This window comes from Diabrotica virgifera, chromosome 4 (assembly GCF_917563875.1).
Source record: "Diabrotica virgifera virgifera chromosome 4, PGI_DIABVI_V3a".
Lineage (NCBI taxonomy): Eukaryota > Metazoa > Arthropoda > Insecta > Coleoptera > Chrysomelidae > Diabrotica > Diabrotica virgifera.
This window is the reverse complement of record NC_065446.1, coordinates 98,593,639-98,613,690: the sequence shown is the minus strand read 5'-3', so window position 1 is coordinate 98,613,690 and position 20,052 is coordinate 98,593,639. Positions and strand designations below refer to the sequence as shown.

General features: G+C 33.9%; 1 protein-coding gene across 4 annotated transcripts in view; it reads left to right on the top strand.

The window, feature by feature from the left end:
• Positions 1-20,052, top strand: part of LOC114326309 (formin-2) — a 151,737-nt gene that overhangs the window by 24,297 nt on the left and 107,388 nt on the right. For all 4 annotated transcript variants that reach the window (XM_028274627.2, XM_028274626.2, XM_028274628.2 and 1 more), the window contains one exon: positions 7,619-7,798. In XM_028274627.2, coding sequence (XP_028130428.1) covers positions 7,619-7,798 — 180 coding nt within the window. The remainder of the gene's footprint in view (positions 1-7,618; positions 7,799-20,052) is intronic.

The following is a 20,052-nucleotide window of genomic DNA, read 5'->3' as shown; positions in this document are numbered from 1 at the left end:
CTATGTAAGGGGCTCGGCGTCGACCAGACCAAAGACATAATTTTTCCCGTTTTTTTGCTCTTCACTTTATGTCCATAATGCGTTTAATTAATACTCGGCTATATTTAATATTATGACCTTTAATCGATTTGGTTTAAAATTTTAACAACAATAAATCACAGGAGTCAAATACTACAGTGCAGTAAGATAAAACTATGGTAGGGATATGGTGACTAAAAATATATCAGGGCTTCTAGAAGATTTACAAAAAATCAGAAGAATCTATGTTGAAGATTCTAAATTAGTTACCAGCAATTATGGAACAAATCCAGAATTTACATCAAATAAAGAAAAACGGCGCAAAAAGCCTGCGAGATTTTTTGATGATTTGCCTGGGCCTAGTAGTGATGCGACTGACAGTTTTGAGCCCGACTCAATATTTAGCTGGGAAATATTTAATATTGTCATATAATAAGCAATTTAACCAGAATATTTAATGCGGAAAATAAAATTCATTCGCTATTTAACATTTTATGGATATTCCGAGATGACGATGACAATATTAAGAAAAAAATTGATATTGCGCGAGATGTATTGCGCGAGAGCGCGAGTTTTATAAAGAAGACATCAGTAAAGAATTTATAGATGAAATTTTTCATTTGAAAGCGATATACAAGGATAATATTGGTCAATCTCAACTTTCTCCAATAGATTTGCTTAATAAAATTAAACATCTCAAATTTGAATCGTTATTGCGTTAATAATATTTTGCACATTACCAGTGACAGTCGCAGAAGCAGAAAGATCCTTTAGTTTTCTTTTTCGCATAAAAAATACTATGAGGTAATGATGAAACAAGATCGGTTAGATGCCTATCAACTTTGTGAATTGAGAATGATTTGGCAAAATCATGCGATTTTTCGAAAATTAGAGACATTTTTGGCAATCAGAAAACTCGAAAAGCACCTTAGTCCTGTCGCCAGGGGGGGTACAACGGCCTCGTTAATTCAGATGGACTTACTCAAGTTTTTTTTATGTATTTTGACCCGTAGAACACGAATTTTTTGGGTAACAGTTGATCCGGATGTCGATAAGATTGTTATAGACCAAGAACTTGAGGAATCAAATAACAGCGATTTTTGGCAAAACAAAACAATATTTTGTATTTTTTGGGCCATTTTAAGTAAAAAATATTTCTACAAGTTTTTTCGTAGGATGCACAGTTTTCGAGATAAACGCGGTTGAACTTTAAAAAAATCGAAAAATTGCAATTTTTGAACCCGAATAACTTTTGATTAAAAAATAAAATAGCAAGTCTGCTTACCGCATTTGAAAGTTTAAGTCAAATTATATCGGTTTTGATTATTTGCATTGGTAAAAATTTATTTTTTTATTGTTTAACAAAGCTATAAACACGTAGGGTTTCCCGTGCTTTTACATGCGTTTTAACGCATGTAACGTAGAAATAGTCTTGATTGCACTAGTACCTATTCTACCTACTCGTTCGATTTTAAATGAGAAATCATAGAAACATCACTCACGCACTAGTTGTTTGTAGCTTTGTTTAGCAATAACACAATAAATTTTTAGCAATGCAAATAATCAAAACCGACATAATTTGACTTGAACTTTCAAAGGCGCTAAGCAGAATTGCTATTTTATTTTTTAATCAAAAGTTATTCGGGTTTAAAAATTGCAGTTTTTCGATTTTTTGAAAGTTCAACCGCGTTTATCTCGAAAACTGTGCATCCTACTAAAAAACTTGTAGAAATATTTTTTGCTTAAAATGACCCAAAAAATACAAAATATTGTTTTGTTTTGCCAAAAATCGCTGTTATTTGATTCCTCAAGTTCTTGGTCTATAACAATCTTATCGACATCCGGATCAACTGTTACCCAAAAAATTCGTGTTCTACGGGTCAAAATACATAAAAAAAATTTGGGTAAGTCCATCTGAATTAACGAGGCCGTTGTACCCCCCCTGGCGACAGGACTACCTGTATTATAAATAATTTCTCTATTATAAATATAACCAAAATTTAATAAAATTTATATTTGAAATGTTTCTTATTATTTATTATTAACAATTTTATTTCTGTAAAAATTAAACATTTTTTTCGCTCTTCACTTTTTGCCGGGGGCCCGCCCTCCTCTTTTTACCGGGGCCCGCTCATCCCTCTCGGGGGCCCTGCTCTGACCTGCTCAATTCTGGATCTAATTTCACCGTGACAATCTGCTTTACAATTTAAGTGATATCCAAAGTAAACAACTTGATCAACTTGCTCAAGTCTGCCATCATTTGCTGGTCAAATCGTATTTGATCAGTTGGTAAATGATCAAGCGAGTTTGGTAAAACTGGATTCAGCGTGCTGAAAATCGGTGGCAATGGAATTATTTACGTGAGGCCTATGTGCAGCAGTGGACTCAAAATCGCTAATAATGATGATAATATCTCAACAATTCTGTTAAGTTGGTTGAATTAGATTGGATTTTTTCTGCTTTCTTTGCTTATAACTTTAAAACGGTTCGTTTTGGAACAAAGTCGTAGATAAATAAAATCGTAGAGAAAGTCGGAGAGGAAACTCTTCTGCAATATAGCAATAAATACAAAATAAGGGGGCAAAATACGCCTGTTGTTATTCAATGTTTCTTAACCACTTTGGTGGCACTGAGAACCTTAGTAATTCGCTTAGAAAATTCATATAGCTTACTTAAATGATCTACCAAATTTCATTAAAATCAACCTAATAGATTTTGAATAATAAATTTGCAATATAAATGTTTTTAAAAAAGTTCAAATTTTTTAAAATCTTTCTGAACAAAAAGTAGACCATTTAGAAGTTGGCTAATTTTTTTACATATAAAGAGGTGCTCTACCTATCTAATACACTTTACAGAATTAAAATCGGATTATTTAAGGGGCCTCAGCAATGTTTTAAAATTATAAACAATTTTTTGACTTATAAACAAATAGCTTTGTTTAATAATAAAAAAATTTATTTTTAGCAATGCAAATAATTAAAACCGGTATAATTTGACTTAAACTTTCAAATGCTGTCAGCAGAATTGCTATTTTATTTTTTAGTCAAATGTTATTCTCGTTCAAAAATTGCAATTTTTCGATTTTTTGAATGTTCCACCGCGTTTATCTCGAATACTATGCATCCTACGAAAAAACTTGTAAGAACATTTTTTACTTAGAATTACCCGAGAAATACAAAAAAATGTTTTATTTTGCGAAAAATCGATGTTATGTAATTCCTCAAGTTCTTTGTTTATAACAATCTTATCGACATCCGTATCAACTGTTACCCAAAAAATTCGTGTTCTACGGGTCAAAATACATAAAAAACTTGGGTAAGTCCATCTAAATAAAGGAGCCCGTAGCACCCCCTCCTGGACACAGCACTAATTTGTTTATAAGCCAAAAAATTGTTTATAACTTTAAAACATTGCTGAGGCTGCTTAAATAATCCGATTTAAATTCTGTAAAGTGCATTAGATAGGTGGAGTGCTTCTTTATATGTAAAAATTGACAAATCTTTGTATGTTGTAGTTTTTGTTGTGCAAGATTTTAAAAATTTTAATTTTTTAAAAAAAGTTTAGATTGCAAAATTATTATGCAAAATCTAGTAAGTCAATTTTAATGAAATTTGGTGGACGGTTTTAGCACATTACACAAATTTTCTATGCGAATTAGGAAGGTTCCAAGTGTAACCTAAGTGATGGAAAAACATTGAATAAGGACAGGCTTGTTTTGCCCCCTTATTTTATATTTATTCCTATTTTGCAGCAAGGGTGTTAAATTAAGACATTTTTAACTAATTGTATCTGATATAAAATTTAATTGTCTTTGTTTTATTCTTATACGACTTCGTTCCAAAATGAATCGTTTTAAAGTTGTAAGCAAAGAAAATAGAAAAAAAAAAAACGAAATTTTTTGAAATTTTTAAATATTTTATTTTTTTTTATTAATGTTCCGGGCATATTTGAGAAGGAGCATAAGTCAATTATTATTTGCGAAGTTATCACTTAACTTTATCCGCAAAAATCCGGATGCTACCTCTCACATCCACCTAAAAACAGATCCTTCCTGGTCTATAAATGTAGTCCCCTTTTTTAAATTTGTAATATAAGCAAATATACCTGAATGATCAGGTATTAAAAGATCTTAAACACTTGAAACCACATTGCTATTATTAATATTTGTAATTATGTGATATATGCAAAAATTTGTAGCGTCACTCTTATGGGTGCTTTTATGAAATGTTTCAAGCCGTACAAAAAAAAAGAAAATGTGTGGAAAAAAAAATGTTATGGCATGGGAATCCCTCACAATGACGAGACAACACTATACACTTTCATGTTTCGCTGATGACCAAATTCCGATTGCTCAGGATCATGACGACTTGAGTTACATGATGCGGAAGCTAATAGAAGGATATCATAAAAGACGTCTCGAAGTCAACATTAAGAAAACTGAAGCCATGTGTATTGAAGAGACAAAGCAGTCTATTACATTAGACGATGGGGTAGAAATTAAACACTGTGATGAGTACAAGTACCTGGGCATGAAGATAACTCAAGATGGAACACTCGATGCTGCTATAAAAGACAGAAACATAAAGGGTAGAAAAGCCATATCCATGATGAACGGCATTCTGTGGGACCAAATAATATGTAAAGCGAACAAACAGCTCATACATACGAACAATAACCATACTTTAAAGTGTAATCACTTATGGCAGTGAAGTTTGTCCACTGAAATAAAGAACAGAGAAAATGTTACTAGTAACAGAAATGGACTTCTGGAGAGGAGCAGCAGGCAATTCAAGAAGACATCGGATACCAAATGAGAGAATACGAGAAATGATGTGAGTCACACATACAATAATTGATGACATAAAAACAAAACAACTAATATGGTACGTCCTTGTACTGAGAATGCCAGATGACAGGATCCCTAAACAGATTTTGGCTTGGACACCACAAGGGAGAAGGAAAGAGGAAGGCCGAGAAGAAGCTGGAGGGAGGGAATTGAAAAAGAACTAGAGGAAAGAGAAATCCCTCCAGGTCTATGGTTAAATAGAGAAGAATGGCGGTTAGGAGTCGGAAGGCGTCGAAGAACGCTGTAAACCGATAGTAGTAATAGCATTTTAAGCCGTACATTATACAGAAATTATTTATTTCACGAACATGCCCTGTATTTACTTCCATATTTGTACAGAATATAATATGAATATGTATGATGTGGAATTCGTATTCCACGTCGTACAAAATTACCTTTTTTTTATTTCTTTTTATTTAAACACAAAACCACATCAACCGCGCAGGGTTATTAGTGGATATAACAATACAAAGTATTACATTAAATAGAGTTATACAATTTGATGTCTTTTAAATATGTTAACACTGATAAAACTTTTTTGGTGAGGATTGTCTTGAGCTCATCGTCTGTGATTCTATAGGATCTTCTTTGGCTTAGCTTCTAGGTCTGTTCTTACAAAGATGGCTACTCCGCCACTTGCCTGTTGTGCTATTCTGTTTTTTGGAAAACATTGGTAGTTTTGAAGATTAATATTGGATTGCTTAAAATGAGTTTCTTGAAGACATAAGATCTTAGGGCATGTTTCATTTATTAGAAGTTCTAATTGTTCTAAATGGGTATAGAACCCATTGATATTCCACTGTAGTATATAGGGGTTAGACATTTTCGAGTTCTGACTGAGAATGTGTTTCATCGGTCTCTTCTGTGGAAGAGAAATTATTGGGGCTTAGTTTCTCTCTTAATCGAGTTATATTATTTTTTAATTTTGAATTGTGGGTATAGACGTGAACAAAATTAAGGATCTGAATTAATTCGGCTGTTTCGTTCGAATAGTTTTTTGAGGTTATTTCGGGATGTTTTGCGTTTAATGTGTTTTCGAGAAAGTCACATATTTCGTCGAAGTTAAGGACAAATGGTGGTGATCTGTTTGCGATTTTGTCTTTAATTGTCTCTTGGGAAAGTAAAAGTTCATCTCGAGAATTTCTTTTAGACGTTTTTGTTTTTTTCTTTGATTTCCTTGTTACTGGAGAAGTAAAGATATGGGAATCGGACTGTGTGGTATTTTCATTGATTTCTGGAGACGATGAGATGAGTCTTTTTAGATGTTTTGTGACGTTTGGAATAATTTTAGGTTGTGTTATTTCTAATGGAGTAAGATTGCTGATCTTGTTGGAAGTTGATGATGTTGAGATTTTAAAGTGTTTTTTCATTTGTATTATTTGTAGCTCTTGACATGTCGTCAGTTTCTATGGTAGATTCTAATTGGTTATTAGAGACCTGTACGTATGGGATCTGATCTAATATGTTTTGGGAAGATGCTGGGTGATCGTTAGAGGTGGATATTAAGGCTTTGTCAGAAAGTTTTTGTTCTGTTTGGTTATAAGGTAGATTTGTTATATATTGTGTGTTTTGGGAGGTTTCTGGAAGAGCTTTAGAAGAGGTTGGGTTAGAATTGTTTGGGTCAGGATTTGTTGTATTAGAAGTGGGTGGATTAGAATTGGTTGAGTCAAGATTGGTTGTATTAGAAGTGGTAGCATTAGAAGTGATTGTATTGGCGTTGTCAGGACATTCTGTTTCCTGGTGACCAATAGTCTTGCATTTTGAACAGTTGAAGCCTTCTATAGAAAGGTATAGTCTGTAAGTGGTATTATCATGAGAGATCATGAAAGAATCGGGAATGGACATATTTTCTAAAGGTGTGATAAATGTTTGCCTTCTAAAACTCAAGACATGGCTATATTCGCTTTCAGGCATTCCTACCCTAAGAAAAGTCATTTTAGAGACGGTGTTTATACCCATTTTACGTAGTTCTTGTTCAATTAACGTGGTTGGAACAGAAGGACCAGCGTTTGATATTATCAGTCTTTGAGCTGGAGTGATAAGTCTTCTTATTTCGACTTGAGTTTCTTTTATATTGACGTATTTGTGGGAATGTAGCAATGAATCAACCATATTTTTAGAGGAAAGATATATACATATTCTATTGTTGGCTATTCTGGAAGCGAAAGATACGTTACGTGGACCAACTATTGAACCGACGGCTATGATGTACTCTTGAACTTTGGTTCCTTCAATACTAGAAAGAACTATGGCTTCGTCTTTTGTTGGCTGTTTAAACGTGTTAGCAACATTGGAATATGAGATGTGAGATAAAGTTTGAGTAGTGTTCATGGTGTTATTCGAAGTCATGTTTGATTAATTTTGGAGACGTTGCAAGGCCGGCCCTGTCGCCGGTTCAAAAACCGGTGTGGATCTTGGCCCAAAACTGGTCCTATTTATATTTTTTGGATATTTTATAGGTTATATTATTATTAATATAAATATAATATGATGTGGTTTTTGGTACTCACGTCAGGTTTGCGAGGTTTACATAGTGTTTCCACTATAACAATGTGGAGGAACTAACAAAATAATTTTAAATTGTGTTTTTATCATTTAAAAACTGATAAATTTCGCAGCGGTTTACAACGTGATGTATATTATTACTGTCAGGACCGTACTCACAAAATTACTTGTTTCACAAACATACCCTGTATTAAATTAATATCATTTATGTGACTTCTCATTCTCATTCCCCATTTTTCGTTTCAGCTATTCCAGAATACAAAAGAAATATGTCCGTTCCTCTGGACATGCCTGAACCTGATGAACAAGTTAAGTTAAAAAAAGTAGCATCCTTTACTTTAAGTAGAACAGATCTAGAAGCGAGAATTACTAAACCAAAATTTGTTCCCGAAAAACTAGATTTTCAACTGTATGAAAAATTTGAAGGTAAGTTGGTTACCATTTTGTGTTTTAGTAAATTTATTTTATAGTAGGAGAGGGAAGTATGTTTTAAGCCATGCTTTTCATAGCATGGCTTTATACGTAAGTCTACCTGACTCTTACAGACCCATTTCATTAATATCATGTATTACAAAAACATTTGAGATAATTATCAAATTAAGAATGGAATTGCATTTTGAAAGTAATTGTTTATTAAAAAAATAAAAATAAAACGCGATAATACCCGAAGGTTGGCTGTATACCATCTAGTTAAATAAAATTAACATGAAGTAAAACTCAAAATTTTTTTTATTAAAAATAAAAGCACTTCTAAGCAAAATTTGTTATTTAAAGTTATTAACATAAATCAATACTTTTTGAGTTATTAAATATCAAAGATTTTATTTTTTCTTAAAAAAAATCCATGTTTTAAAGCTGTTTTTCACGTATTACTCAAAAACTATAACCTTTTGTAAAAAAGCTATTATTGCCAAAATTAAAGATAATAAAAAATTTAATATACTCCCCACTTAAAGAACTAAACTAATGTTATTTGAAAATGAGTTATGGGTAATTGAATGTACATTTTTTTCGACGAGTACTCAAATCTAAATATTCAAGCTTACATAACGGGAAACGATGCATTTTATATAATATACTTGTTGAGCACTTGTCAAAGTACTTCGGAATACCTATCAAATGAGCTCCAGTAGAAGTTAATAGCATCAAAATTAAGCAAGTTATGATGAAAATAAGAGAACCCTTTCGATTTTTTTAGGAAAAAGTCAAAAATAAAACATGCGCCATTTCCAAAAAATTAAAATTTGTAGTAAACCTCACAAGAATTTCTTTAGGTTAACATAGTTAATGATTTCAACAATTTTGACCGGTTTAGAATGCATATTTTTGAAAAAAAAAAGATATAATTTAAGAAAATCAGAATTTTTAAAATTATCGTACTTCTCATTTTCTTTTGATAATAACTCCAAAAATACTTAATATACGTAAAAAGTTATTTATAACTAAATTTTAGTTTTTTCTGTTCCAAATACTTTATCCATTTTACTATTTCCTTAGAGTAAAGAATAACCGATATAGAGACGTTTAATATTTCAATTTTGTTGCGAGAACCATGTAATCGGAGCCTTTTAACCCTTTATTTTTAAAAAAGTAAGATGTCTAAAAGACTAACTTTGACGCATTTTAATAACTCTTGGAATCAACTTTTAACTAGTTTTTAGGTGAACCTTATATCTTAAAAATTAACGGAGTTATTTACAAAAAAAAACAATAACATTTTTGGAAAATTTTTTAAAAGATACATTTTGAAACATTTTTGGTGCATAAATTTTAATGCTATTAACTTGTTCGAGAGCTTATTTGATAGATATTTCTATGAACTTTGACAAATGTTTAATAAGTTTATGTTATAAATTGCACCATTTTCCCAGTATCTAAGCTTGAATACTTAGATTTGGGTACTCGACGAAAGAAATATACATTCAAATACCTATAACTCACTTTTCGTTAACATTGGAAGGTTTGTCTAGTAAGGAGTTTATTTGATTCTTTATTAGCCACAATTTTGATAATAATAATTTTTTTGCAAAAACTTATAGTTTTTGAGTTATTTATGAAAAATCGGTTAAAAACATACATATTTCTCACGAAAAATTAAAATCTTTGCTCTTTAATAACTCAAAAAGTTTTGGTTTATTTTAATAAATTTATATAACAAATCTTGCTTATAATGTGTCCCTCTATCGAATTGTTGGGTTATTTTTAATAAAATAATTTTCACCCTCGAGGAGGGGTGGCATCCACCCCCAGGGTTAAAGCGCAAGTTGGCACCATATCACCTTTGTTCCTTGAGATATCCTCTAACCACTCACCAATTTTCATGCAAATCGATGGAGGTTCAACGAAATCGGAGGTAATAGCTCATATCCACCTTCAGTGACCGCACTATAATTTTGTCTGAATTTTCTAATTATAAATACATCTATACAGATGGGTCAAAAACATGTAATAGTGTAGGTAGCGCTTATTATGATTCTAATATAAAAAGTGGTAATTCTTTTAGACTACCTACATTTACATCTATCTTTACTGCCGAACTTTATGCTATTGAAAGAGCTCTAACTTACGCGGTTGAACAGAACTTTGGAGACACGGTTATACTATCAGATTCTTTATCTGCTCTTGAGGCAATATCACAACCAATAACCAAAAAACAAAACAATGAGCTGTTATGCCATATTAAAAAGACAATCGCTCGATTTAAAAATAATAGCAGTGACTTGGTCTTTATCTGGGTAAAAGGGCATGCCGGAATCAAAGAAAATGAGATGTGGATGACATGGCAAAGAATTCAGCAACTTTAAATGAAATAGTAGTTTTAACAATCTTCAGAGATTACATTCCAGAATTGCATAAAAAATTAAGAAAGAAATGGGAAACTATTTGGCTTAAGTTTGTACAAACTTCGAGGAATCCATACACTTACATATACCCACAACTTCCGCAAAATATCCCACATATATTTGATTATCAAGTTACTCGATTTTATTCCACATCCCTAAGTCGCTTAAGATTAAACCATGGCAATTTTCCTGAACATTTAGCTAAAATAGGAATGCGTATCAACTCTCTCTGTTCATGTGATAACTACTCTACTGTAGATTTAAATCATATAATCTTTAATTGTGAACTTAATAAATACCATACGAAAGCACTAATTGCTAGACTTCAGGAGCAGAATGTAAATTTACTGCTGAATATTTCACACCTACTAAGCTTCAACACCAAAACTATTAATGATATTATCATACAATTTCTTAAAGATTCTAAAATAAAAATTTAATATATTTTTTTTTATGGCATAGAATTGGGTGTCATTTAGCCAGTCACAATTGGGTGTCATTTATGCTTCCTATTCAATTTGTAAAGCTGGATTTTGTCGGAATAAACACGTTCTATCGGTACGTGGGCTAATCTAATCACCCTACCTATTCTTTTCTCAGAAGGGTTTGAACATAATAATGAAAGCCAACTTTCTAGGTAAAATGTTTATTGCTAAGTACCAATAAACTAATAAACTAATTCAACTCCACAAGAAGTTATTCCACATTATATATCCACAAGAAGACCCCAGTGACTATATAGGGATAAATTTACTGAGCACTATACTGAAACTCACAACAAAAATACTTATGGAGAAAATAATGGCGTGCATAAATATATCGGATGAACAACAAGGATTTAGAAGTGGAAGATCATGTAACGATGCAGTTTTTGTGATAAGGCAAATAGCGGAGAAATCATTAGAATATAACAAACCAGCCTTTTTCTGTTTCATAGACCTAGAGAAAGCGTTTGATAGAATCCAATTAAAAGATGTAATACACCTTCTATATGAGAAAAATTTACCACTGGATATCATAAAACTGATAGAAAACATATATGTAAGAAATAAAATAGAGATGAAAGTCAATGGAATAATAACAGAACCCATAGAAACAAACACAGGAATCCGGCAAGGAGATTCACTAAGCCCTCTACTGTTTAACATAATATTGGATGCAATAATAAAACAAGTGAAGAAAAAAAGAGGGTACAAAATGGGCAATAGAGAGATAAAAATACTCTGTTACGCTGATGACACCGTGTTAGTTGCAGAGTGCGAAGACGACCTACAAAGATTATTGCACGAGTTCAACATTAACGCAAAAGAAATGAATATGAAAATATCAGTCCAAAAAACAAAAAGCTTAGTAATTGCCAAAGAACCAATAAGATGCAAATTGGAGTTAGACAATCAAATTATACAACAAGTAATGACTTTCAAATATCTGGGAATTAATCTATCAGCCGACAACAATATCGAAGAAGAGGTAAAAGACCAAATAATTAAAGCCAGTAGAACGGCCGGATGCCTAAACGACACAATTTGGAAAAACAAACACCTAAGATTGGAAACAAAGGCCCGAATATATAAGTCAGTTATTAGGCCAGTTATGACTTACACGGCCGAAACAAGACCAGATACAAGCAAAACACGAAGACATCTGGCAACCAACGAAATGAAGATCTTAAAAAGGATTGCTGGAAAAGGACTACAGGATAGGGTAAGAAGTGAGGAAATCAGACGCATATGTGGAGTAGACAATGTAAATACCTGGGTAAAGAACAGAAAAGAAGAGTGAAATGAACACATAAGCAGGATGTCTGAATCAAGGATAGTAAGAATAGCCAGGGACAAGTCACCGTTAGGCAGGAGAAGTATAGGACGCCCAAGGAAAAGATGGAATGACAACTTAGGGGCAGAATGAAAGGCACCGTTGAAGAAAAACAGGCAGTACTGCCTATATAAAAGAAGAAGAAGAAGAAGAAGAAGAAGAAGTTATTTCCAACGGAATTAGCTTTCTTCTCTCAATGTATGGAGCGCCTAAAAAATTTACGTGCTTAGATAAATTTCGATATGCATGTTTCTTTAAAAATACTCGAAATAAAAAACAAGTGCAATTATCTTGTCTTCCTCCTCAGCGGCTGCTCATCAACATTTTTGTCGGATATATTACCATGTTCAAGGGTTGCTTGGTTATCAGCTAGATCCAAAAGACTGGGGATGGAAATTAGTCGACAGTTCATTAGAACCAATTCAAACTTTACTCCCACCTGCGCCGGAAAAACTGAACACAATATTTTGCAACTGTAAAAAGGGATGTAGCGCTAAATGTGGCTGCAAAAAAATTGGACTGTTTCGTTCGGTAGCATGCACTAATTGTCACAACCGGTCGTGCTCCAATGTCGAATCACCATCAATTGAGGATTCCTTTGATTCCATCGAAGGGCCATGCGATGTGTTATTATTGGGGCAATTTACTTGCACCCAGAATGAACAAGAAGAAGAACAACTAGAAGGTGAAGAAGATGAAGAAGAACAAGGAGAAGAGGAAGCAGAAGTACTAGAAAATTATGAACCAGTTGGATAAATTTCCCTTTTTTTAATTTATACAGCTTTTTATAACTTTTATCATTTTTAACCCTTGCCAATATCAATTATTCAATAGCTTCAAATTAAACAGGGGAAACCCCGTTAAAACAACGCGCTAAGTACTACCTCAAATGTGGTGTGGAAACGTGTGCGCATATTATGACCATAACAACTTTTTGAATCGTTGTATCTCAAAAACGGTGGCTCTTAGGAAAAAAAGTAATAAGATATTTTTTATAGATAATTATCTAGTCTACATTTTTTATTGGAACTAATTTTATGAAAAACTTACCGTTTCGCTGAAAATCGCTAAAAACTATATTTGGTGACTTTTGACCCCGCGTAAATTTTTTAGCTCGGGTCGGATTTATGACAACTTTTTAGATATCATTTATGATGGTATTTTGAACAATCATGCCAATTTTCACCTTGATGGTAATTTTTGTAACCTCGGATGTGTAAGTTGACCGGAGTATTGCTACATTGGCTCTTTTCGCCTTGTAAAATATGTAGTTACATACGACAATTTTTACTGTTTATATTTTTTTGAACTTTGTCATTTCTACATCGAGTTTTTTGATACTATCTCTTTGCTTTAGATTTTAGACTTCCAAGATTTGATGACCTCATCCTTATGTTTCCAACTCTATTCTATAACTTCTAATAACGACTTCTTTATTTTGCAACTGGCAGTTCTTTCAGGACAACAGATTCAGTAAAACACAGGTTAAAAATAAAATAAATATATTCAGAATATTTATATATAGTTCAAAATTAAAAATAACAAAATAAAATATAATTCTACATTCATGCCGTTCCGGAGCGGGCTGCAAAAGAAATAAATCTATATTTATAACTATTATCTCAAATATAATAACAACACAGTATATACAATGGCAATCTCGCTATACGGAATCAATCTTTCTACATAATTACACACTCAGACTCGTCGTCCCCAGTCAAACATCGACCCATCGACACATTAGCCAGCTTTGGGCGAGGTGCCAGCTACCGCTCGCTGCATTTACGGTTCAGGCGGAAAGCCTCCTCATTACAGAGCGCGTCCACCTCGGTAGGTTCCAATTCATTCCATTGCATTTCTGCCGATTCAGTTTTTCCCGGTTCACTCGCGATTCACTCACACCGCGACGAACTGCTTCACGATTCTCCTTGCTCGTCTTAAATACACTCTCGGTAGCCATCCCTCCTAGGTTTCGCTGGAGATATGGTACATAGGGGGTGGCGCGAATACGGAAACGCGTTCGATCTCCTGCTGTTTATCTATCGAACGACGAGCTGCAGGTATCATATCATTACATTCTTATAGTGCCGACTCCACTAATGAAGGTTGCTTATAACCATTGCAAATTCGTCTCTATCTTCTGCTTTTCTGAAAAGCGTTTGTGTGTTTTACGCGTTTGTGTGTTTTACCCGGTCTAGTCGCGAATGTTTCTCAGCCTGGAGAGTTGTCGTCTACCAGAACCCCGTTTTCCTTCGATGTTACCCTTCATTATCAGCTGTAATAACTCATACCTGTCGTTTCTAAGTATGTGCCAAAATATATTGTTTTTCTCTTTTCAATGATGTTCAAAAGTTCTCTGTCTCTTACCATTCTGTGTAACACCATTTCGTTCGTAATATGATCGGTCCACAGCATTTTCAAAATTCTCCTGAAAAACCACATCCCAAAAGCTTCTTGTTTTCTCATTAGGTCAACATTAACAGTTAAAGCTTCGACACCATAAAGAAGAATAGAGTGGACATAACATTTTACCATGCGATATAGGATTTGAAGATTGATTCTTTGGATACTCAAAAATTTACTCATCTTCAAAAAGGCTGCTCTTGATTGCTCTATTCTTGATCGAATTTCTAATTTAGGATTTAGATCTTCTGTAATTCAGACTCTTAAGACTACAATAACGACTCTGAATCTACTTATAGACCAGGGCGGATCTGTTTTGAGGTGTATGTGAGAGATGGCATTCGGATTTTTGCAGATAAAGTTAGGGACAACTTCAATTATTATAAATGACTTATGCTCCTTCTTATATATGCCCGGAACGTTAATAAAAAAATTTAAATATTTAAAAACTTCGAAAAAAAATATCGATTTTTTTCTAATTTCATTGCATATAACTTTAAAACGATTCATTTTGGAACAATGTCGTAGAGAAACAAAATAAAGATAATCGAATTTTGTATAATAAACGACTTGTTTAAAATGTCTTAAATTATTACCCTTTCTGCAAAATAGCAATAAATAGAGAATAAAGGGGCAAAAAAGACTGTTTTTATTCAATGTTTTTTAACCACTTTGGTTGCACTTAGAACCTTCAAAATTTACTTAGAAAATTCATACATCATACTTAAACAGTCCACCAAATTTCATTAAAATCGACCTAATAGATTTTGCATAATAATCTTGCAATATCAATTTTTTTTTAAAGTTCAAATTTTTTTAAATGTTTCTGAACAAAACGTAGACCATTTAGAAGATTGCTACTTTTTACATATAAAGAGGTTCTCTACCTACCTAATACACTTTACAGAATTAAAATCGGATTATTTAAGCGGCCTCAGTACTGTTTTAAAGTTATAAACAATATTTTGGCTTATAAACAAATACAGTTAGGACGTTTGAGTTGGAATAAATTTATTTTCTTGAGAATGGGAGACTCTGGAGATAAATCCCGAAACAGATCGATTTTTATTTTTAAATTATAATTTTTTGGCGTAAATATCATACTAGTGACGTCACCCACCTGGGTGTGATGACGTAATCTAAATATTGGAATTAATGTAACTAAAGAAAATTTTTAATTGAAACCCTGTATAAATAATTATGTTAATGTTTATATTAGTGAACACAAAATTGAATAGCCTTTCGATTGAGCTATCACACGGCACCTATTCTCATTAAAAAAAATTATCGATTACGTCATCACGCCCAGATGGATGACGTCACTAGTACGATATATATATATATATATATATATATATATATATATATATATATATATATATATATACATCCTAATATCAATTTGGCATCGATACATTATGCATTTACCATCGATTTGGCATCGTCTTGCAAAGTGGCATCTGTATATCGATGCCACTTTACACTACCTTAATAACTTTATTCCTGTACTTGCTACCAGAAGTCTAATCAGCTCGGTAGTTAGAGATTTGATTCCTTGATGTTACTTTAATATATCAGCTTTCCTTGTTTACCTCTTACTAAGTTATATAAGTTTATTCCATAAAATGTTTGAGTCCAAAATGATCGTACAGTGAAAATATTATATACATTTAGTTCAGTGTTTTACCGTTTTGTCGCTGCCGTTATATACATGAAAACGTATATCCCACTCTCATTATCAATCATTTTGGCATCAGAAATTTGGCATCACTGTTGAATACAATATTATTCACAACGAAAAATAGACAATTTGAGAATGTATATATTATTTTCATAAAGAAATCAGTCTGGCATCATGTTTTATTGTTTTCACCCAATTTTGAAAAAATGTGAAAACTTTGTATTATCCACGTCCGTCTGTCCGTCTGTCTGTAACCACAACTCCTCCGTCAATATACCAGCTAGAATGACAAATGAGGTATCAAATGAAAGCTGATAATCCAAGGATGGTACTAAAGGTGAGATATTTGACCTTGGCGGTCTGTCCGTCGGTCTTTACGACCGCGAATATAACTCCTCCATCATTATACCAGGTAGAATGACAAATGAGGTGTCAAATGAAAGCATATAATCCAAGGATGGTACTAACGGTGAGATATTTGACCTAGGCTGTCTTTCCGTCGGTCCCTCCGACCGCAAATATAACTCCTCCGTCATTATACCAGGTAGAATGACAAATGAGGTGTCAAAAGAAAGCTTATAATACAAGGATGGTACTAAAGGTGAGATATTTGACTTAGGCGGTCTGTGACTCGGTCCCTCCGACCGCGAATATAACTTATCCGTCATTATACCAGGTAGAATGACAAATGAGGTGTCAAATGAAAGCTGATAATCCTAGGATGGTACTAAAGGTGAGATATTTGACCTAGGCTGTCTTTCCGTCGGTCCCTCCGACCGCGAATATAACTCCTCCGTCATTATACCAGGTAGAATGACAAATGAGGTGTCAAAAGAAAGCTTATAATACAAGGATGGTACTAAAGGTGAGATATTTAACTTAGGCGATCTGTGCGCCGGTCCCTCCGACCGCCAATATAACTCCTCCATCATTATACCAGGTAGAATGACAAATGAGGTGTCAAATGAAAGCTTATATTCCAAGGATGGTAATAAAGGTGAGATATTTGACCTAGGCTGTCTTTCCGACGGTCCGTACGACCGGGAATATAACTCCTCCGTCATTATACCATGTAGAATGAGAAATGAGGTGTCAAATGAAGGCTGATATTCCAAGGATGGTAATAAAGGTGAGATATTTGGCCTAGGCAATCTTTCTGTCGGTCCGTACGACCGCGAATATAACTTCTCCGTCATTATACCAGGTAGAATGACAAATGAGGTGTCAAATGAAAGCTTATATTCCAAGGATGATACTAAAGGTGAGATATTTGACCCAGGCTGTCTTTCCGTCGGTCCGTACGACCGCGCATATAACCCCTCCGTCGTTATACCAGGTAGAATGACAAATGAGGTGTCAAATGAAAGCTGATAATCCAATGATAGTACTTCAGGTGAGCGATTTGACCTAGGCTGTCTTTCCGCCGGTCCGTACGACCGCGACTATAACTTCTGCGTCTTTATACCAAGTCGAATGACAAATGAGGTGTCAAATGAAAGCTGATAATCCAATGATGGTACTACAGGTGAGCGATTTGACCTAAGCTGTCTTTCCGCCGGTCCGTACGACCGCGACTATAACTTCTGCGTCTTTATACCAAGTAGAATGATAAATAAGGTGTCAAATGAAAGCTTATAATCCAAGGATGGTACTAAAAGTGAGATATTTGGCCTAGACAATCTTTCTGTCGATCCGTACGACCGCGAATATAACTTCTCCGTCATTATACCAGGTAGAATGACAAATAAGGTGTCAAATGTAAGCTGGTAATACAAGGATGGTACTAAAGGTGAGATATTTGACCTAGGCGGTCTGTCGGTGGGTCCGTCCGACCGCGAATGTAACTCCTCTATCATTATACCAGCTATAATAATAAATGAGGTGTCAAATGAAAGCTTATAATCCAAGGATGGTACTAAAGGTGAGATATTTGAGCTGGGTACTCTTTCTGTCGGTCCGTACGACCGCCAATATAACTCCTCCGCCATTATACCGGGTAGAATGACAAATGAGGTGTCAAATAAAAGCTTGTGGGTGAAAACCTAGGACTTACGAAGTCCAATTTAAAAATAGGGCATATTAGAGATATGCCTTAGACATCATAGAAGACAATGACACAGAAAAATCAAACAAGCAATATGTCAAAAGGGCCTTAGTTATGTATCTTCGGTCCTGTTGGTCCAATCTTGATGTATAGCACCTCAAATGATAGGATTTGACAAACAGAATACAATGAGAGAAAAATCAAATACAACCTCATGTCAAAAGGGCCTTAGTCGCGTATCTTCGGTCCTATAAGACCAATCGTGACGTACGGGATCTCAAATAATAGGACTTGACAAATAAAATACAATGACACAGAAAAATCAAATACAGCAACAAGTCAAAAGGGCCCTAGTTATGTATATCTAGTCCTATTGGTCCAATTGTGACGTACAGCAGCTCAAATGGTAGGGTTTAATGAACAGAATACAATGACACAGAAAAATCAAATACAGCAATATGTCAAAAGGGCCTTATTTACGTATCTTCGCTCCTATTGGTCCAATCGTGGCGTACAGCACCTAAAATAACTGGATTTGACTAATATAATACAATGACGTATGAAAATCAATTACAGCATCATGTCAAAAGGGCCTTAGTCTTGTATCTACGGTTCTATTGGTTCAATCGTGACGTACAGCGTCTGAAATGATGGGATTTAACTGGCAGAATAAGATGGTGTAGACAAATGAAAATGACGGCATGTAATAACACTTTAAAATTGTAGAAATAAAATGGATTAACACACATGGTATGACATATTAGGTGAGAGTATTTAACAAATAGAATACGATTACATACGTCCAGTTTTTGACAAGCGACTTCTCTACATATGATAAACGCGAAAGGGCCCCAACGTTCACTGCTCGACATAGGCCTCCCGTTCACTGCATATACCCACTGCTTTCTGACGCTGTGACTTGAGAGGATAGGATTTAACGAATAGAACGACAAAGAAGACTAAACAAGGCAGTTCACGGGAAAAACACAACTGTCCGTTTTATACTCTACAGGGAAGCATCAAATATTCAACGTAAGAATATATTAGAGTATAACGGTATGATAAATATTTTTCTTCTTTTTTTCATTTAGTGCATTCCGTACGTTTTTTAAACATAATCAGGAGAAGTTGTTGAATTTCTGAAGTCTATAAAAGAATTTCTTAAAAACCTTTTTTTAATTGTGTTATGGATTATTTTTAAGAATGTGTTTAAAAGGCAGTTCGCAGGCTTATTGTTCAATGGTCTTTTCACTTTCAAGCGCCTGTCTTTTTTGTAGGACTATTAATTGTTACTTGTGATTTCAACCATTCTAGCGGGGCAATGCCTTTTCTATAACTGAAATGAATATTGTTATCCATTTAATTTTTTTCCTCAATTAATTGAATGCCTCCTACTGGTGTTTGGTCTAAGCTTACCGCTTTTCCCCATTTAAGCTAAACTGCTCGTCAAAAGTTAGGGATATAGAAAATTATGCTCATTTTCATAGCTAATTTTTTCGAGAACAGATTAACGGATTCCACTATTTTTTTTTAATATTTTAGATTTTTCTTTAGTATTTACACAGTTGTGCAAAGGTTTACACAAACTTCTTTTTTGTACTTATACCGAGTGGTAGGTATAAGTACAGAAAAGAAGTTTGAGTAAACCTCTTGATAGGTATTAGTTACGTATCTTCACTCCCATTGGTCCCAACGTGTCGTACGGCGGCTCAAATCATTGGAATCAGCCAACAGAATACAATGACTAGGGAGCGGATTTATATGCGATCAATTTTGATGAAATATTCGCATATATATGCGGTAAAAAATTACGAAATATGCGCAAGATATGCACAAAAATTCAAAAAATGCGCATTTCGGGAAACCACAAATTTTCTGTCTTATTTAGTAATCT